Source organism: Tachysurus vachellii, chromosome 3 (genome assembly GCF_030014155.1).
Source record: "Tachysurus vachellii isolate PV-2020 chromosome 3, HZAU_Pvac_v1, whole genome shotgun sequence".
Lineage (NCBI taxonomy): Eukaryota > Metazoa > Chordata > Actinopteri > Siluriformes > Bagridae > Tachysurus > Tachysurus vachellii.
The window spans coordinates 33,831,389-33,853,991 of NC_083462.1; the positions used below are offsets into that span (position 1 = coordinate 33,831,389).

At 37.2% G+C, this 22,603-nt stretch overlaps 1 protein-coding gene across 1 annotated transcript in view; it reads left to right on the forward strand.

Moving 5' to 3' along the window:
• cnih3 (cornichon family AMPA receptor auxiliary protein 3) overlaps positions 1 to 16,879 on the forward strand; it is a 34,883-nt gene extending 18,004 nt beyond the window's left edge. Inside the window, exons 4-6 of the mRNA XM_060865072.1 lie at positions 13,681 to 13,793; positions 15,664 to 15,807; positions 16,737 to 16,879. Of these exons, the coding sequence (XP_060721055.1) occupies positions 13,681 to 13,793; positions 15,664 to 15,807; positions 16,737 to 16,764 (285 nt within the window). The 3' untranslated portion in view covers positions 16,765 to 16,879. The remainder of the gene's footprint in view (positions 1 to 13,680; positions 13,794 to 15,663; positions 15,808 to 16,736) is intronic.
• Positions 16,880 to 22,603: the final 5,724 nt, after the last annotated feature.

Here is a 22,603-nt window from a genome sequence, read left to right on the forward strand (position 1 = left end):
CTGTCCCTGTCGTCTAACCATCACAATTTGGCTCTTGTCAACGTCACTCAGATTTTCACGCTTGTCTATTTTTCCTGCTTCCATCAATTTGACGGACCGACTGTTTACTTACTGTCTAATATATCACACCACCTGACAGCTGCCACTGCAACGTTATAATCAATGCTATTCACCTGGCAATGGTTTTAATGTTATGGCTGATCGGTGTAGCTATTATTTAGCCATACTTTATTTTGGTTAGTTTTTTGAAAATATTACGAAAAAGAATGTTTATCCAGTTCTGGGAATGGGAACAATTTTCATTAAATTCAGATTGATGTCTTCTCTAATTTTCTCCTATCTTTATTCAGGATGCTGAATTGAAATGCAAACCATTGCAGACTGTCAATCAAGAGCTGCACTGAAGATCTGTGACCTTGCAGCATTCTATGAAGGTCCATCTACACAACGTTCTCTATACGCAAAGAGAACAGACAAAGTGTAAAGACCTAAAGACCTACGAAAGTTGTCAGTGTGTAAATTCAGCATACACAATTAAATGTTTTTGCTCAAACTTCTAATATATTTTATGTTGATTGATTAAATAAATCTATTTTAAATGAACTGAATGCACTGGAATGCATAATTCTTCATTAGTCAAATGAATACAATATAAAATAGAGAAAACATTTTTGTACTCAGTATGAATCATCGCTTTCAAAAAATTAACGGCAGGATGAAATTTGGGAACGAAAACTACACATACGGGTGCACAGGCCTGGCCCACCCAATCAGAGGCTTTGCCCACCCTGGCCCCACACCACATAACAGCCAATCACAAAATTGGTGTGATATTCAATTCAGCTCGAGATACATTATTTTCTAATTTCTGCCCAACCCCCTTTTTTCCCCTCCTAGACAGACAGACAGACAGACTTAGCTCATTCATTCACATTCACGCAACCTTTGAGGTAAACGGACGTGCTTATTGCCCCTATTTATCAAATCTAAAGTTACTTAATTGATACAAGAGCTGTTAAGGGGTCAAAAAAAATTATAAATGCAAAAAGAGAGAATGTAAAAATAAACATGTTAACTCTTTTTATATATATAAAGTTACTAAATAGTTCCAAAATATGTACAAAAAATATTAAAAATGAAGAAAACACAAACACAACAATAACAAACAACCCTAAAAATTGTCTTAAACATATGGTATTAAAACTATAGACATGAGAGACATTCCCCCCACCGGCCGACCTAGAATACCACTTAGCCCACCTTTCATCTCATATCTGGAGCCGGGCCTGCGGGTGCATGAGATACTATACAAGGGTGCGTGTGCAATGACCATCACATTGTTCGAACACTCTGCCAAGGAAGCTTAAACAGTGGAAGGGATTCGGTTTTAATAATTTAGGGCTCATACAGGCTCATACAATATACATATATTACTACATTGCCCTGTGAAGGAGTGTTATAAGAGTGAAAAGCATGTAATGATCCCAGTGATTAGTGTCACATTCAGGATAGAGCTAATTATGGTGTTATTAATTTGAAGCTCTAGACAGCCTGACAATCTAGAACCAAGCTGACCAGTTAAAGCTGGTGACAAGCGAAGACCAGCTATCTTTCACCCTTTATCAGGCTTGATCTCGCATTTGTTTCTGTTGAATTGATTTATTTTCCAGCTGTTGTCTCTCCTGTCAACTACGTGTTTGGAATAGCATATTGAATAGAATAAAAAATCTGCCAAATGAAGACGTATACATGTGTAGATCAGCAGAAAGATTCATCTTTATAAATAACAAATACACAAGTAGTCATTTTCCTAAAAAAGTAAAAAAAAAGTAACACGTACAGTAGAACCATTTTTATCAGCTATAACGTGACGTAAACAATTTCTGTATTAGTTTATAAATCTCAAAAACTTCATCTTCTTTACATCGTTGCTTCAGTTAATTGAAGTTTGAGGTCATTTATGTATACATGAACATTTTATGTGCTTACAGAGGCATGTAGGTCACATGATGTAGCTCTTGTAGCTTTACTTTATATTTCTGAGCATTAAACAGTCTGATTTTGTATAATATAAAAATAATTTTGTAAATAAACAAAAAGAAAAAGAAAGCTGCCGATATTTCACATGGTGAAATATTAATATGCCATTATTACATTTGGGATCATTAAAGATTTTCAGAAAATATGAAAATATCTTGTAACTAACCGTAAAACAAGCACAATCTTTCCCTTTGAAAAGACGGGTTGCTTTAAAAATAGCATCATTGTGGCTCAGAGGAAATAGACAGTGTTCAGATTGGCAGCATCGGACCAATTAACCTGTCACAGAGCTCAGAGACAACGTACTAGGCAGAAGCATTTCATGCTGCTTCTGTTCCAATGTTATCAGCTTCTTCTCACAGCCGTTACCTCTCATATTCTATTTTCTGCTTAGCAATACATTTCAGATTGATCCTTATTTTTGAAGGTATGTGACTTATAAAGATAACTTAAATACCCAATATGTCTTATATTTCATATATCAGCAATATTAGCACAAAATGGAACACAAAAACCACTTGAGTATCAACTTGATAGGGAAAACAGTCACTGGCCACTTTATTGGGAATGCCAGCCAATCACGTGGCAGCAGAACAGTGCATGAAATCTTGCAAATGCAATCAAAAGCTATAATTTAAACATCAGAATTGGGTAATTAATAATCGTTGATTTTCATTGTGGTGTGATTGTTGGTGACAGACCAGCTGGATTGAATATTTTAGAAACCGATGATGTCTTAGGCATTTCACACACAGCAGTATCTTGAGTTTACAGGAATTGTAGATCAGATAAACTACATATAGACAGTGTGTATACCCTGAAATCTGTTGTTGAGAGAGGTCAGAGAACAACGGTCAGGTCGACAGAAAGATACAGTGATATAAAAAAAAAAAGTATTTGCTCCGTTGACGCATGGGGTTTTATTTCTATAGGCCAAGAATATGAATATTATAATCTATAGTGGACACAGACTGGCCCATACTGGACAAATGAAGATTGGAAAAATGTCAATTGTTATGTTACCAGGTTTACTGCCCAGTTTCAGTTTATCCACTGGCTCAGATTGAAGTTTCCATCAGTGATTTTGGCCCTTCACTGTTCAGTGTTATATGTTTTTCTCTCACCTAACATGAGAAAATGATTCAGTGAATATTAGGGGAGTGCACTGGTATAATGTTGGCCATTAGCATTTAAATTGCTAATAATGTGGATGCAGGGTAATATGTATAAAAATCATGTAGTGTGCACTGTGAATTGGGAATATACACAATTCAAGATTATCATTAAAAGATGATTAGAGCAAAACTGCTGTGTATATGTAGCTTCACTTATATTATTTACTGTATAGAAGCTGACTGCAGGTCTTGTGTTACCGGTTTACAAATATGGAATTCATTTTCCAGCCATTAACAACCCACAGTTTCATCATTCATTCATTCATTCATTCATTTTCTACCGCTTATCCGACCCACAGTTTCATTGACAAGGAAATTGAAAGCAAAGTCTGAACAATTAAGTTGAAAATTCAGTTCATATTCAATCCTATATTGGGAGAATTGGTGTCCTTCAAAGAGAAAATCTGTGTACTTTCTTGTTGTTCTTAATTACTGCTACTGCTAAAAGAAAAAGACAGTAATTGAAGACTAGGAGCACTTTTGACACCCAATGCATGAGGACATTTTGCCACAAGTAAAATAGAAACTGCAGCTGGATTAGTCATCAAAGCAAACAAACTGAGCAGATAATTGTTATGCATATTTTTAGATATATATACAGCAATATAGTTTGACTTCAATGAAATGTTCACACATGCAGATAAGGGAACATTATTTCAGGATAGGCACATTGTCTATAGATTATCTGATTTCTCTCTCTCTCTCACTCATCTTCTACCCTTATCCGAACTACCTCGGGTCACGGGGAGCCTGTGCCTATCTCAGGCGTCATCGGGCATCAAGTCAGGATACACCCTGGATGGAGTGCCAACCCATCGCAGGGCACACACACACACTTTCATTCACTCATGCAATCACACACTACGGACAATTTTCCAGAGATGCCAATCAACCTACCATGCATGTCTTTGGACCGGGGGAGGAAACCGGAGTACCCGGAGGAAACCCCTGAGGCACGGGGAGAACATGCAAACTCCACACACACAAGGAGGCGGGAATTGAACCCCCAACCCTGGAGGTGTGAGGCGAACGTGCTAACCACTAAGCCACCGTGCCCCCATTATCTGATCTCATTCCTCATAAAGGATGGTTAGACCTCTGTAAGGACAATTTAATAGACATGTATCAATTCCTAAGTTGGTAATGTGCAATTATCTGAAAAGGTTCAATTCACAGATATATATATATATATATATATATATATATATATATATATATATATATATATATATATATATATATATATATTTATATATATATATATATATATATATATATATATATATATATATATATATATATATATATATATATATAGAGAGAGAGAGAGAGAGAGAGAGAGAGAGTGGCACCTGAATAGTCACACATTAGGTAAAGTGAAGCATGAAGTGCCTCTCATTCACATCCCTGTAATTCTAGGTAGTGAGAGGAAAGTGCACTTGAAAAGCTCTTGATGCTCCTCAGGACTCAGGAGCTCCATTTTGTCAGCATCATTCCATTAATTACAGATGGCGGTAACTTTAAATGAGCTAGGTAATGGAGGTAATGGAGGCTGGATGTTTAATTACAGTCTTACCATGCTAAGATGCTGATTGGACTTCAGGTTTTAAAGATGATATATTATTATGTTTAGAAATTTCAACTGTATATAGTCTTATAAAAAATTTTTTTAAAAATTAATGAAAAGTCATAAATACTTTGTATTCAGTTATAATATGTGCACATGCGAACATGAAATTTGTTGTAGTTATACGAAAATTTTGCTCCCTGCTAACATTAAACAATAAAAAATAGAGGTGTGTTGAAGTCGCCTGTTCTTATGATTCATGCATTGTACCTTATCAAATGTAGTGTCAAGACATGTAGAGGAAAATGGCCTTAAATGAGACAATGATTAATGAAAGCAAACTCTTTATTATTATTATTATTGTGTCTGAGTAGAATATATTTATAAATAAATTTATATAAGTATAAAATAAGTATAAAATAAGTATAAAATATATTTAAAAGTATATTTATAAATAAATTTTACACAGTGTTTCATTTACAATATGCTCTGTAGACATAATAAAGCTAATATTCAGTAATCTTAATATGTTGAAGGTGCTGGCTTTGCACATTTTTGACCAAAGGCAATATGGTGGTTCCTGAATGATGACAGAAGGCAGATAGTCTTAGTTTAGCCTGTTTGTCTGCTTCCTGTCCTCAGCATTGTCACAAAGTCTCAATTCTAAAACTTTGCATTAGGATAGGTCAAGAGCATATTATATCAGCATCATATCAGCTTCGCTAATTTACACACCTCTTAGTAACTTTACACTGACAAAGGCTGCATTTACACTTGCCATTAAAATGCGCTCACTATAATCCGATCAAGCAGCCAATCAGGACACTGCACTTTTCATCAACATCACGTGACTACTGTATCTGGATATCTGATCGGATCTCTCTTTACATTGCAATATGTAAGTCTACAGAGGATAGACTTGGCTCTGCAAAGTTGACCTAAAGTGGTGGGTTTTATTTTAATAAACATTTTCAGTAGCAGGAGATTTTACAAATCTCGTAAATTGAGAAGTATGAGAAGGTTTTAAATATTACTAAGGTGGATAGCTGGTGTAATGGAAACAGTAAAAAGAAACAAATGGGTTCGATATTGTTACTGATTTATTGCTGTAGCTACTTTCAAGCTTAGCTTAATTGTTTGCATTGCTCCACAATGATATAAATGTGTGAGTCTCACACACGCTCCATGGCCAAGTGTCCTCCATCTTTCAGATAGGTGTGGAGAGAGGAGGGATGGTTTTGTGTGATGTTTTGGGCATGGTTTTGTGCGTTGTCCTGTGAATGCAACCACGATGGCTGGATTGTGTTTACATTATACTAAGCATATCCAGTCACAATGCTTCCTGCAAAACCTCCAAACCAGGCCACATTGTTCAATAATATTTCAATCACAAACACTTTTACACTTGTCTTTTTGATGGGTCTGTGGACAACATCCAGATGCAGGTCGCATTTTAATGCTAAGCGTAAATGAAGCCAAAGGTGTATTTTATTAACTCCTACATGAACAAGGACATTTGATAACCTACTGTATGCTTGCCTAAGACTCTAAGATTACCTACTATGTCTGGCACACAGATTAGTTTCTTATAACCAGATCTCCAGGATTCTCAGCTGGTCCTTCATTGGGGAGCAGAAAGGAGCGGTGCTCCTGTTGGGGAGCCTTAGCTTAGTAACAATGGAGGTAGAATGACTAAACATCTCACACTCAACACTTTCAGAAGTGTTGCCCAGGACATCTATTAAAAAGATATAATAAAGATAAAATAAAAAGGGTCTCAGATACAAAGATGTTTGTATGAATGTAAATATATATTTCACAGTGTTTGCTTTTTTAATACCTTTCAATAGCTTTAAGTCTGACAAGCCCATGCCCTTCTTATAATTAGCTCTGCCTTGGCCTGTCAGATTGATGGAAGATTGCTCAGCAGCTCTGGTGTTCTCAGAAATATCTGTCAATCAACTTGAGGAACCGATGTGAACAAGCGAGACAGAGTGAGGTGTGTTTAGCTTTAGCTTTAGTGTTTTACTAGCTTTGAATATGTGTACAGTTACATTTTTGTAATGTAAAGTTAGTTAGTTACATTTAAAAACATTTTTGGGGATTTTTTGTGTAATGTAAGTGGAGAAAACAACAAATGAATATTCCATGCACTGACTAATAACTGGTTTATAGTTATTTAAATATATAGTGGTTATATATATATATATATAGTGGTATAGTTATAGTGGTTTATAGTCATGCACTGACTAATAACTGGTTTACTTCGATATGATATTTTCTGTACATATTAAGAAATAGATGCAACCAGAGTCCATTATTCAAAAGACTTATATACTGTACATGTGGAAGAACAGAGCCAAAACATTCCAGTCCGACTGTAGAATTTGTGGTTAGAAATTTAGTGTTGTTATGCTCAGCGATGTTGTACTGAGGGGGGCACGGTGGCTTAGTGGTTATCACGTTCGCCTCACACCTCCAGGGTCGGGGTTCGATTCCTGCCTCCACCTTGTGTGTGTGGAGTTTGCATGTTCTCCCCGTGCCTCGGGGGTTTCCTCCGGGTACTCTGGTTTCCTCCCCCAGTCCAAAGACATGCATGGTAGGTTGATTGGCATCTCTGGAAAATTGTCCCTAGTGTGTGATTGCGTGAGTGATTGAGAGTGTGTGTGTGTGTGCCCTGTGATGGGTTGGCACTCCGTCCAGGGTGTATCCTGCCTTGATGCCCGATGACCCCTGAGATTCCCGTGACCCGAGGTAGTTTGGATAAGCGGTAGAAAATGAGTGAGTGAGTGAGATGTTGTACTGAAAAGTTTGCAACATTTCAGCAAGACCAAAAGAACATGTGCCCAATTCATTTCAACATGGTCTGTCTATATGTGACTCCCAGCAACATTTCCGAATATCAGTGCACAAAATCTGTGTTCAATATTTTTAACAACCCCATGTGTGGTCCCTAGTTTGGTAATACCTGAGTTACACATTGAAAGTCCTCCTTAAATATATCACAACCTACTCCTTTTCCTCTTTCAAACAAACAATGACAATATACTAAACATTACTAAAATGGCTTTAATTTTGCATCCATGTATATATATATATATATATATATACAGTGGTGTGAAAAAGTATTTGCCCCCTTCCTGATTTAAATTATTTTTTCATGTTTGTCACACTTTTATGTTTCAGATCATCAAACATATTTAAATATTAGTCAAAGATAACAAAAGTGAACGAAAACAAAATCCGAACCTACATGACCCTGTGTAAAAAGTATTTCCCCCCCTAACCTAATAACTGGTTGGGCCACCCTTAGCAGCAAGAACTGCAATCTTGCAATGAGTCTGTTACAGGGCTGTAGAGGAATTTTGGTCCACTCATCTTTGCAGAATTGTTGTAAGTCAACCATATTGGAGGGTTTTCGAGCATGAACCACCTTTTTAAGGTCATGCCACAGCAACTCAATAAGATTCAGTTCAGGACTTTTATTCAGCCTTCAGAGGTGGACTTGCTGGTGTGTTTAGGATCAATGTCCTGCTGCATCACACTACCACCACCATATTTTACTGTTGATATGATGTTTTTTTTCTGAAATGCAGTGTTAATTTTACGCCAGATGTAATGGGACACACACCTTCCAAAAAGTTCAACTTTTGTCTCATCAGTCCATAGAGTATTTTCCAAAAAGTCTTGGGGATCATCAAAATGTTTTCTGGCAAAACTGTTATGCAGGTCATTTTTGCCCAGTCTCTTTCTTATGGTGGAGTCATGAACACTGACCTTAACTGGGGCAACTGAGGCCTGCAGTTCTTTGGATGTTGTTGTGGGGTCTTTCGTGACATCCAAGATTATTTTCTTTCTCATTTGTTCTTGAATTTCTTTGGATCTCAGCATGATGTGTAGCTTTTGAGGATCTTTTGGTCTACTTCACTTTGTCAGTCAGGTCAGTCAGTCATCTCTTGATTGTGAGCAGGTGTGGTAGTAACCAGGCCTGGGTTTGGCTAGAGAAATTGAACTCAGGTGTGATAAACCACAGTTAAGTTATGTTTTAACAGGGGGGCAAACACTTTTTCACACAGGGCCATCTCAAGAATTGTGCCAATTTAATCAAATTTATCTGTATAGCAATATTAATAATTCATGTTGTCTCAAAGCCACTTTACAGAAGAATAGAAGCAGAAAATTTTTTTAATATAAATAAATAAATAGACACATAAAAACAAACAAACAAATAAATAAACAAATAAATAAATACATTTAAAGTTTAAAATGAAGTTTCTAAAACTCCCTGAGTTGATATGAGGAAGAAACCATGAGGGGAACTAGGGTCAGAAGGGAACCAATCCTCATTTGGGTGACACTCTACAGTAAATAATGTAAATGTAATGTCATTTCTACAACAGTTTATAACTGTGCAACTGAGACCTCCTGAGGAACTAATGGGTCATTGTGAACTCTGTGTCTGCATCACAGACACAACACTAATTCCTTTTGGCCAAAGTCTTCCATTCATCATGGGCTTCTCATTATCTGTGTGTGTTTGAATACGGACAGTGTACCCCACTGAAAATGTGTGTAATGAATAGTCTGAACAAACATCTGTTATCCTATAGGAACTTTCACACACTTTCAGGTTCTCTTTGTCACGAACTACGAGCCGCCGCTCATCTCTGCTCCCTTTAAAACCACACATGACCTTGACATCTGTGCGAGGTCTCGACTAGTCTCTGTACTGTCATTCTGAGCGTTTTCCTGTGTTCTGGTTTCCTTGTATTACTCTGTTTCTTGTTTCTGACTCTTCTGACTGTTTTCTGCCTGCCCCGACCTTTTGCCTGTTTTCGACTCTGATTTTGCCTTTGCTCTGATATTTGTACCTCTGCCCGTCCTGATCATTGACTGACTACTGACTACTCTTCTGATCGATATTAAAACTAAGCTGCAAATGGATCCACAGCCGTATGCCTCCTCCTTACACTCTTGACCAAAAAAAAACAAACAAACAAAATGTCATAATCATTTAATATTTCTGAAAACATATCTCCTGATAGCCTTTTAGTGTTTTTGACATAGTATATCAACCATGAGGAGTTTGATCATTTAAATACATACATTCAACAAAAATAATGATGACAAAGGACACATAAGACAATATGTTGTCAAATGGTTTGGTAATCCGGATGTTAGGGGTTTGATCTAGACTGTGTCTGTAAGTATGTTGCATTGGCCTACAGACTACAATGTTCTATAGATTCAGTACTCTGTAGCCTAGCTGGTGTTGTACTGGGTCAATCCTAACTAGCAGGTTCACTGTTGTACAACGCTGTCTCATATCTGTAGCTTATTGACGTCTTTTCAGCATAGGCATACTGGCTAAAAAAACAAACAGTCATAATATTCATGACCGGAGTGTGTATCACATGACTTTACAACATTGGGTGTAGTGAAAGAGATGGAGAAAGCTTGAGATAGAGACAAAGAGTTGACAAAGGACAGAATCTGTTTCACTGTTGTTCTCTTCTACTTTCTTCAGTCACTTTCTTATTGTTCTTATTTCTTATGACTTTGAATGATATGTCTGATTTTCTTGTCAAATTGCTGTCAGTACACTTGGTATCAATCCATAAACAAACAAAAGAACTCAGTTTTGTTTTTGACCTCAAAAACAACAGATTTAAATATGCATTTTTTTTCACAAAAAAAAAAATTTTTTTTTCCACCTTTCTTTTTCCATCATTAAAAGAGTAATTAGTAGACAGATACACGTTTGGCTGCTAATTACTCTAGAATATCTCTATAAAAGCAGAGCTTTTGGCAGATGATCTGGAGCAGTCGGGTGTGTGTCTACATCATGCCAAAAAGAAAGGGCATGAGCCACATTAAAATAACTGCAGATTATAAGGATGGAGTTAAAGGAGAGAGTGGTATGACAAGCATGTCAGGTAGCTCACTGCCTGGGGAGCAGCCAAAAGATTTCTCTTAAACAGATACAGGCACAGAAGGTAGCTGCTGGATAATTATTTTGCAGCTAGGAAGGACAAAGAGTGAGAGAAAGAACACCAGCTCTGCAGAGATGAAGACAACAACATGAAAAACATGACACATGGCATCGGAAGGCTAGCACTCAAAAAGCAAACGCAGTTCTCACTCACTCACTCATTTTCTACCTCTTATCCGAACTACCTCGGGTCACGGGGAGCCTGTGCCTATCTCAGGCGTCATCGGGCATCAAGGCAGGATACACCCTGGACGGAGTGCCAACCCATCACAGGGCACACACACACACTCTCATTCACTCACACACTACAGACAATTTTCCAGAGATGCCAATCAACCTACCATGCAAACCGGAGTACCCGGAGGAATCCCCCGGGGCACGGGGAGAACATGCAAACTCCACACACACAAGGCGGAGGCGGGAATCGAACCCCCAACCCTGGAGGTGTGAGGAGAACGTGCTATCCACTAAGCCACCGTGCCCCCGCAAACGCAGTTGAAAACAGAATTAATTGGTTAGTGCACAACATTGAGTTTGGCCATTTCACCTCCATTTGTGTTACATTCATCAGTCAGAACTTAACCCTTTAATGTTCTCACCTAGAAATAAATCCTTTCTGTGCATCTCCTAGGCTTCCTTTAAAATGCAAGTCAAATAATTTACTCTATTGTATGGAGTCTAGGTTTATAACTTGGATTTGTTTTAAAATTTAGATATCTGTCTGACTACCTACATGTAGTAGACGTCTTCATACAAAGATGTATCTTTATCTCATTTATACAAGGCCTCGCTCAAATGTCCAGGAGTGGCAGCTTGCTGGTGCTGGGATTTGAACCCAACAACCTTCATATCAACAGCTTAACAACTGATATATAACTTCCCTTTTAAATAGCTGTGGAATTAAAGTAAAAATAAACACAAATTTTTAGGGTACACTATGACATGCACTTGTTGTTTTTGTGTTTTTGTGGCCCAAAACTGAGAAAAGACCTCAGTATTCAGATATTAGTGGATATTAGTGAAAAAAAAAACTTTTATTGAATTATTTAATAAATGCATAAACAAGATACACACACTTTTAACTCTACAGTTTATATTCGTAAGTAGCTGTATTGTCACAAAACTAGTTGATGCTGTCAAGTCAAAGTCAAGTCGAGTCTTTTTTTAATATTTGTCGAGCAATTCTCAAGTCTCAAATTTGCGACGCAAGTCTGACTCGAGTCAAGTCATATGACTCGAGTCGCCCATCTCTGAAAAGCAACTCTCTATAAACTTTATTGCCGGACTGTAAGTAGCTTTAAATCTTTAGTATAACTAACTACATTTTTCTGCAATGAGATGATAGTGTTGAAACAGTAGCTAGTATCCAGTAACTCCATAAAGAATTTCAATAAATGAAATTGCAGATTGCTTTATTTATAGATTCACAATGATCACATAATGTATTATTATACTGTATATTATCATTACAAAATATAATCTCTGGAATGGATGCTGCTTCAATCCTGTTCAGTTTAACTACGTTTATAACAACTAGTTTAAACTATAGTTTTTTTTTAACTGAAATTCATATTCATGGGTCATTACTATAATTATTTCTATTATTTTTCTTTTTATTGAAGTGTAAATTTGTGTTTACATTTACATTTGTGTACTTAGAGTGCATAACTCTTATTTTGATATAAAGTGCTTTTACAGATTTGCACTTATTTTACAACTCATGACCTACATGAACAACCACAGATGTTCCCATCAGTGTCCTGACTAACCTTAGAACAGACTTACGGCTATAAAATGATTTTAATAAATGTGTATTGTTACATTTTTTAATTCAGTTATTTATTATTTTAGTTTATTTTTTATTTTTGAAGATCTGGTCCTGAACAGGGGGGACGGTGGCTTAGTGGTTAGCACATTCGCCTCACACCTCCAGGGTTGGGGGTTCGATTCCCGCCTCCACCTTGTGTGTGTGGAGTTTGCATGTTCTCCCCGTGCCTCGGGGGTTTCCTCCGGGTACTCCGGTTTCCTCCCCCAGTCCAAAGACATACATGGTAGGTTGATTGGCATCTCTGGAAAATTGTCCGTAGTGTGTGATTGTGTGAGTGAATGAGAGTGTGTGTGTGTGCCCTGTGATGGGTTCGCACTCACGCCTGAGATATGCACAGGCTCCCCGTGACCCGAGGTAGTTCGGATAAGAGGTAGAAAATGAGTGAGTGAGTGAGTGAGTGAGTGAGTGAGTGGTCCTGAACATGTAAATTGTCAATGACAATCTGGTAATTAAATAAAAACTGTTTGCTTTCAGCCAATCAGATTTAAGCAGCCATTTGATATGGGATAAGAATGAGCAATAAACACAGGTCTTGAATAAGAGGTTCGTCTATTGACCCAAAAGAAAATGCTGCATTGTTGCTCGAATCTGAACATTGTGGGTCACTACTTTTTTCACTACAATTTTTTTCACTTACAAACAAGCACAGTATATCTAATACAAAATACATATGATGCACAGGGAATTTTTTTTTCCTCCTGATTCAGTCATTTATGCAACAGAAATTTGCCTTTTGGAACATTTAACCCCATCTGATTGATTAATAATATTGATTGATATGCAAACTCATATTTTGCAAATGTTTCATAGGACTTTTGCCGGATCTTCCAAACTGTGGTGTCACAACGTTTGTAATTGGGCTTACCCCATTACTATATATATATATATACCACAAATATTTAAGTACAAAGTCGTTTTAAATTTTGAGTTAAATGTTAAGTCTTTTTATACTAAGTAGACTATATTGTGTTTTTGCTGTACATCACTATATAGATATACTGTATGGACTTCAGAAGTTATATTGGGTTACCATAGCAACCAAAGTAATGGTAACCTCCACTGTCTGTCTTTCCACTAGCTGGTGCTTCCAGAGTATTCAATCCATGGTCTCTTCTGTATCATGTTCATGTGTGCACAAGAGTGGCTAACTGTGGGCCTGAACATCCCGCTGCTTTTCTACAACACATGGAGGTAAACACCTGAGCCAACTCCTTCTATTATTTTGGTCATGTAAATGCTTTCACATCATTTTGTTTTATTTGGGTTGGTATTGTTTTGCTAAAAATATTAGATTTACACAAATTGTTATTGATGCTAAGAGCAGCTGAGTTATCCTGAGTTGTCTGGATACTGATGGTGCTTCTGATGCAAATGTGAAATATTTTAAATTTGGACAGTCTAGATTTTATAGAGCTAACATTCCAGTTGAAATGTTGTGTGAGGGATTAAGTGTTATTGTGTGTGTGTGTGTGAGAGAGTGTGTGAGTGTGCGAGTGAGTGAGAATCTCAATTGCTCACGGCTGTGAGTCTCAGGTGATATGCACATCATGTGGAAGTCCAATAATACAATGTGAATTGTTAAAAGCTCTCTGCAAATAAATTGAATTAAAAGTACCAGTGTGTTGACTGTGTAAAAAATGAATTGTAAATTCTTAAGTCTGCACCTCCTAAAGACGTGGACTACAATTCTCACGATCCTAACCCTGATTCTTCTTGTTCTGACTGTAGTCAGTTTATCATTTGCCTGTTCAGCCTTGTCTAGTTTATACCTGATTAATGGCTAATGTCAGCCTTCATGACTTTATCATTGTATGAGGATGTTCTTCTGTGTTCTAGTGTTAGTTACTGCAGAACTAAGGAAAATGAACTGAAGTAGTTCAATTTATAGCCAAGGACTAAGGTCAAAGCTTCTCTGTGGACGGGAATTAGATTTTCAGATTCTGCTGATTTTTGAGAGACATTTTGTGCATAATTAACATCGATATACAGTAGTCAGGTAGAGTTCTAGTATATTTACAGTCACAGATTTATCATAGAGGCAGATTCAAGTGTAGATACTTTATTAAACAAAGTTTTAACACCACAAACACAAGGATGAGCCTTGTGTAGATTCTTAAACATGAACTATAGGCAAGAATCACTTTTTATACAAGAGCTGTGTGCGTTTATAAACTGACCTACAGACTGAATGACCTAAAGGTTGAATGTGACGTGCAGAGCACTGAAACTAGTGAGTGGAAAATGGCAACTGTTTGGTTTAAGTCTTTAATTTTCTTTAAAATTCATTACTTGAAACTACATGAAATATAGACTTAAAGAGAATATAAAAACTTTAGATGCTGTTTATTCACCTGTCAATGCAAAAAAGGTAGCTCAGAGTTATAATTACTGTAGTCACATTGACACACAAACTAAATCCAGCTTTTCATGGACATTAAACAGCAAATGCAAGGAAAATATCAACGATTACTATAAGCCATTATACATGCCAATGAGCGGTTCATTACTATCCGGTCTGTACATTTAAAATGCAGTACATTTTTATGCAGTAGAGCAAATCGTGATTACCATTTTATCTAATAATAGACACTCATTATGTTCAGTCAAGCAGTTTGTCTTAAATATATAATTCTATCAGATGTAGCCTGTATTTAATTACGGCTCTGTTCTGTGGCTTATTTTATTATGCTGTTGTTGATTTTGCTCTGTAATTTCACTCATTGTGCTGTGATTATGATAATAAGTATTATAATACACTTTAGCATCATTTTATAGTACTCCATTATATAACTTTTATAAAGTCACTGTGGTTTGCTATAACACATTTAGATTGTAGCACACGGGTGTTTAGTCACATTCATTGTGCTCTGAGTTTCAGACTCACCAGAAGAATTAAACCCTGATTACAATTTGAACATTTACAAGCACATACTGTGTGCACTGGGGAAAATCTACAATCCTTAAATTGTGAATGAAGCATTACACAGCAAGAGCCTAAGCAAGAGAAAAGTAATGCAATGTTGCGTACTACCCACCCTGTGTTCTTCCACGTTTTCGGCAGGTACTTCCACAGTCCCACAGACACCAAGGAGCTGCTTTATGACCCTGCAAGTGTCATGAATGATGATACGCTCAAGTTTTGTCAGAAAGAGGCTTGGTGCAAGATGTCTTTCTTCGTGCTTTCCTTCTTCTATTATCTCTACTGGTGGGTGTCTACCATTAACACTGTTAGTACAACACTGCAGCATTCCTACCGCTGAAAATAATGATTATTATACAGTCACAGATAACTAGGAGTCATTTATAGCATTTAGGATTGGATCAGGGGGGCACGGTGGCTTAGTGGTTAGCACATTTGCCTCACACCTCCAGGGTTGGGGGTTCGATTCCCGCCTCCACCTTGTGTGTGTGGAGTTTGCATGTTCTCCCCGTGCCTCGGGGGTTTCCTCCGGGTACTCCGGTTTCCTCCCCCGGTCCAAAGACATGCATGGTAGGTTGATTGTCATCTCTGGAAAATTGTCCGTAGTGTGTGGTTGCGTGAGTGAATGAGAGTGTGTGTGTGTGTGTGCCCTGCGATGGGTTGGCACTCCGTCCAGGGTGTATCCTGCCTTGATGCCCGATGACGCCTGAGATAGGCACAGGCTCCCCGTGACCCGAGGTAGTTCGGATAAGCGGTAGAAGATGAGTGAGTGAGTGAGTGAGTGAGGATTGGATCAATTGTAAGTGGGTAACTCCATACATGGGGCAATAAACACTTTAGCAATGTTGAGGTCGAGATCAGAGCTCTGTGCAGTACATGAATTCTTCTAATCTTCTACTACTTCGACTTCAAACAGTGTTTGAACCTCTTATACATGTAAGATCCAGGTCTTATATAATGTATATATAGTGTAAGAGAGAGACAGTGTATTTATGGGGTATAGATATGGTTGCTGTGGCTGTAACTGTCCTTGGTTATTATTATTATTATTATTATTATTTTATAATGCGAACATTTACATAAATACTGCTTTAATAATTTGAGGCATTTTTGTTGTTGTTGTTGTTGTTGTTCCCTTTTCTTTTTAATCTGTCGAATCTGTTTAATCTGTATAAATTAGCTGAACTGAATAATTTTCCATTCTTGTCTTTCAGTTTGATCTACAATTTGGTGACCTCATAACAGAGTTCTTGACACAGAAGAAAATACTGGGATATCAGAGACTGTTTTCTCAAACATGTAGCATTTGTCTAATCACTGGATATAACCATCAGATTCTGCCTACTGAAGCACCTGGTATTATTATACACATGTAATATAAAGCACACACGTAATTAACATTGCACAGACTGACTCAGATCTCATCACATCCCTCATCATATCTGGGATAAATATGAGATCCGTACAGGTGTTAAGGGAAATTATGAAAAGCCTCAGCAGATAGTGGATTTTGACCAGATCAGTGTGTTTGTAAAATGTAAAAAAAAAAAAAAAAGTTTTAATATGAAACACATACTGTATGTTTTATCTTTTGTGTATCGCACAATTTGTGTAATGAGATGTTTTTTGCTGTTGGTTAGTTGTTTTAAAAAGATAAATGTGAAAATGATCTATATTTACATATGATGTTGAAAGTATATTATTATTATTATTATTATTATTATTATTATTATTATTATTATTATATTTTATTGATTTATTATTATAATAATACAGAGTTCTACTCAAGTCTTCCTGTATTTAATGTGTGAAGCTGTTCAGTTCAGACAATATGACACTGAGTCAAAAGAACTTACTCTCATGTGCTCCGTATTTCTTTCCATGAGACGGAGGCTGTGATCACCGTTTTTTTTAACGTGAGAAAATGTTTTACACGTAATCCCACAGTGAAGAAAAGGTGCTGATGGCAGTTTTTGTTAGCACAGAAAACTTCCAAATGTTTAAAGTTTTTTTAACTTTGTAGAAAAAAAGTTGAGGAGCGTCAAGTTCTTATTATCACCTTAGTTGCTAATCAGGTCCCAGCTCAGGGGGCAAGAGAATAGAACAGGGATAGAGGGCAGAGTGGCCCTGAAAGTATGTCTTTAATGAGTGAATGTTACTAGCAATAAGACACTTGTTAGTTTTGGGTTACTGGTATCTGATATCATGGTTCCACTTTAAATGTGACTGCATCCAGTAGCTTAAATATCTCTTCTTCCTTAGATAATCTAAACATTATTGATAATAATATTAAAAAGCCTAATCAAGATCAGCTAAACTACAAAGATTATTAGCTGATATCAGTTGGGACGAGGTAATATTCTGGTTATATTGTACATATCCTGTTGTCCCCGCTTTCTATCTAAAGCCCCAGGCAGCAATTTATCTATTTGGGGGAGGAACAAAAAGTTTTAGCCTGAAAAATGAGTTCCTTTTAATTTAACTGTTAATTATGTCACAAAATAGATATGAAGTGAAAGTTTATCAAACAAACTAAATTAAGAACAGATAGATAGATAGATAGATAGATAGATAGATAGATAGATAGATAGATAGATAGATAGATAGATAGATAGAATTAAATTTGGCTGTTTATCTATTCATACCTCGTTTTTTATAAAAGTCGCTTACGGCTGTCTGTAAAGCCTTTGAATAAGAGGCAACAGTGTTTGATTCTTTTTGTGACTTTTCACAGACGAGTTGTAACCCCAAAGATTATTCTAAACATGATAACACTATAACGTTTACCACTTAACAGTTTTTTTATTGGTTGAAACTTACGTCAGTAATAAATAAAAACCTCCTTTTGGTAGTTTGTAATACAGCTGTCATTGCCTTGTGTAGTTACACATAATGTATGATGACCAGCCATTTTCTATTTATGGAATATGTGTCCATCTGATATTGGTTGATATATTTGTATTTGAAATAAAATAAATACTATTTTAAAATCGTAGAATGGCATTCTGATCCTTTTGTGTTGTGCTATTATATATTGCTTCTTGCCTTCTGTGTTTTCTAGTCTCGTGGTCTCCAAGGTTTTTTGTTTCCCATATTCTGAGGCTTTCATTTGACACTAGTGTATATCATTGTACCCCAGTTTACAACCTTTATATCACTTCTATTCCCCTGCTCTGTCTCTACTCCACTCTCCTTTCTTTCTCCTAAACCTGTCCCAGTTTAGTCTGAGGCTCTATTCTGGATCCCATCATTGCCCTTGACACTGTCTCGTGTCCTGCCTCGATTCTCTGGCCACAAACATGTCACTGGTTATAGGGAGGCCTGGAAAGAATAACTCTTTGTAACATTTAAAAGAGCTTCTAAAATGTATGAAATTGTTGGAATCTAAAACCTTCAATATTTTAGTTGAAAGTGTGAGCGAGCTACTGTATTCTTAGTTCTTGAGCTAGCTCAAAAATCTTTGCTAATGAATCTGTATAGTTGATGGGGCAGTGATAAGAAGAACATATCGTCGCTGTCGGCGGAAACCTCGTATGTCCAAATTTGGTCAATTTCATATTTTTTCACATATCGATGATATTGGTCAGTTCCCATGTGGGTCTGTTATTTTTACAAGTTATTAACCAATCTAAAGTCTTGAAAATAGCTTGAGCACAAATCTCATAACTCCATTGGACACTTCAACTGTCCACCTCTTCCTCACTCCGTGTGAGAGCTTCACGGCATATTTCTCCTCAAGAAGAGTCGCAACGAATCAACACGTCTTCTGAGGTAAATGTCTTCAAAACACTGGGCTCAAAGAAAAAAAAAATCTTGACCCCCGCTAGTTCTGGTGCTCGTCTGAGGACAGGAATTTAGCGCAAGACAATCCACTGCAACGCGGACTAAACCCTGTGTACTGCAGATAAGGTACGGCGTTTTTTTAATTTCCTGAAAAATAACGGTTTTGGAGATACGAGGATTCCGTCTGACAGCGACGATATGATACATACACACACAGTGAATTTGTTTTCTTCACACATCCCATCTTGCGGTCTGTATACTGTACATTGCCAGACATGATACAGCTCCCTGGAGTAGAGAGAGGGTTAAGAGCCCTGCTCCAGGGCCCAACAGTGGCAGCTTGGTGTCATTTGAATCTCTGACCTTCTAATCGACAACACAGATCTATACATAGACTATAAAAAATCTCCTAAGGAAAGAATCATTTTAAACCATAAGTCACAAACTGTAAGATTTCTTATAGGGGCCGATGATCAACTCATTAGCTTAATCAACATAATTGCTTACTTGTATTTGTCAAATCTTGCATATTCACACTAGTATTATACTGAGAGTCTTGAGGGGTTACATTGGTGTTGTTGTTGATGGTGGTGGCCTAAGATTCCTCCAGAAGTTTTAGAGCTGCTCTCTGTGTCACTGAGAATCAGGAACAGCCTGTAGTGTCTATGCTGGAGGCTCCTTGATGTACAAAGGGATGGTCATCTAACTGACAGCAATTCCTGTTTTCTGATCTCATAGTTCCTCTCAGTTGGATTGAGCTTTTGTGAAAAGAAAGCAGTTGGAATTCTTTTAGCTGTGGATTCTTGAGTTTAGGCAACAATGTAGTGTGGTTTAAGTTCAGATTGTGGGAACTGATGAACCCTTGTTTATGAGTTAGTTTGCAGAGTTGACCATAGTGTACAGTAACTACACAAACATGCCCCTACATGCTGATAAGGTATTCCCTGGATGAAATCACAACGTCATCCATGTTGGCTTGATACACCTGCCTACAATGTCCCAGAAACGGCTTGTCACCAGGCCATACAGCATCAACACATATTCATAAATAGATGTTTGTGTTACTGTAGACACCATATTCCACATGTCTGCTATTTAAATTTTAATAGCATAATTATGATAATTAAGGATAATTTAAATTAAGGATAATTTAGAACTGGTGTGTGGTTGAAAGCTGTAAATAAAGAATTGAAGGTCTGTGTGCTTTTTTTTCTGAACCTGAGCTGTGACAGCTGCATCTACAGTATGAACTGCTTCTGTCATGAACTGCAGACAGACAGAGGATGGAGTGTGGGTTTGGTTTTTATTTAAAAAAAAACATTTGATGCAAACTCAGGGGATTAAGGATCACACTCAAAACTAAATAAATAAATAAATAAATAAATAAATACGGCATGTTTTATTTAAAGGAGCTTGTAGTGAAAGAAGGTATAAGATCAGTTGATCACCACAGAGGCAGTGAGGGTTTGTGAGTATCAGCTGTCATGGACGTTGGCAGAGGATAATGTTTTTAATAGAAAACGCAGGGGAAATGCTTGCATTATAAATAATAATAATAAAAACTAATAACAATATTAAAACTATAAATAATCCCCCCACTATAACACACTCTACATTGGTCTTAGCCAGTCTTCTCTGTCTCGCCTTCAGTTAGTCCAAAATGCTGCTGCACGTCTTTTGACTGGTTCGAGGAAATACGAACATTTAACACTAATTTCGGCCTCACTTCCCTGGCTGCAGGTGTATTATAGGGTTAGGTTTAAAGTACAATTATTTGTTTTTAAATCTTTAAATGGTCCGAACCTGACATACCTTACAGAACTGCTTCACCCCTACAGTCCTGCTCGTTCGCTTAGATCAGCTGATCAGTTGCTTCTTGACACCAAAAGGTCAAAGAGGAAGCTTACAGGAGTCCGTGCCTTCTCTGTTGTTGCTCATAGGCTATGAAACAACCTGCCTCTGTACATCAGACAGGCACCCAGTTTCTCACTCACTCACTCATTTTCTACCGCTTATCCGAACTACCTCGGGTCACGAGGTAGTTCGAGGTAGTTCTCAGGCGTCATCGGGCATCAAGGCAGGATACACCCTGGACGGAGTGCCAACCCATCGCAGGGCACACAAACACACACTCTCATTCACTCACACACTCACACACTACGGACAATTTTCCAGAGATGCCAATCAACCTACCATGCATGTCTTCGGACCGGGGGAGGAAACCGGAGTACCCGGAGGAAACCCCCGAGGCACGGGGAGAACATGCAAACTCCACACACACAAGGCTAACCACTAACCACCGTGCCCCCTACTACATTTTCAATTAAATGAAATTTTTTTGTATAGTTTTATTATTTATTATTTACATTGTCTCTCAAAGCAGCTTTAAATTTGAACTGTATTTGAACTGTCATTTGAACAGTCAGCTCTGTTCTCGGGCCTTAAACAGTGAATGTTTGAAGACTTCTGCAGGGAGGAATAAGTGTAAAGCCATTAGTTCCTCAGGAGATCTTGCTTGCACAATTCCACTCGACTATAAACTGTTGTAGAAATGACACTATTTACATTGACATTATTTCCTATCTGGTTTCACCCAAATGAGGATGAGCTTTCACTTCTGAGTTTGGTTCCTCTCAAGGTTTCTTCCTCATATCAGCTCATGGAGTTCTTCCTTTGCACCATCACCTCAGGCTTGATCATTATGGATTGACATTAGAGATAAAAAAAAAAAAGTAATATAATTTGAAACTTTAAATTTTTTATCTGTTTCTATATCTCTGTAAAGCTTTGAGACAATGCCAATTGTTAAAACTGCTATACAAATAAATTGAATTGAATTTGTATTTATCCTTATTTATCCCTTATGAGCAAGCCTGAGGTGACTATAGCAAGGAAAAACTGCCTTAGATTGTATGAGGAGGAAACCTTTAGACCAGAGAGTGTGATTATATATAATCACACTCTCCAGGGTTTATAATAATTTATAATGTTCTTTCTACACTCATATACAGAGAATTTGTAGTTGTGATACAAATAGTACAGATTCAACACCAACTCCTCCAAGCTGAAGGCTTCAAACATGGAGACACAGCATATGTAGAAATATTATTTTGTGTATCAATTAGGAGGTTGTTCTCCTCAAAATCATCATGGGGTCAGCAACTTCTCTTTGAATGTATGAAATCTTCATGAAGAGGAGCACAACCAGAGGTGCTACATCTCTAAATGATAGATGATAATCCATTAACACAAATCCAAAATCTGTGGCAATAAACATAAAAATTGATGGCGGATAACA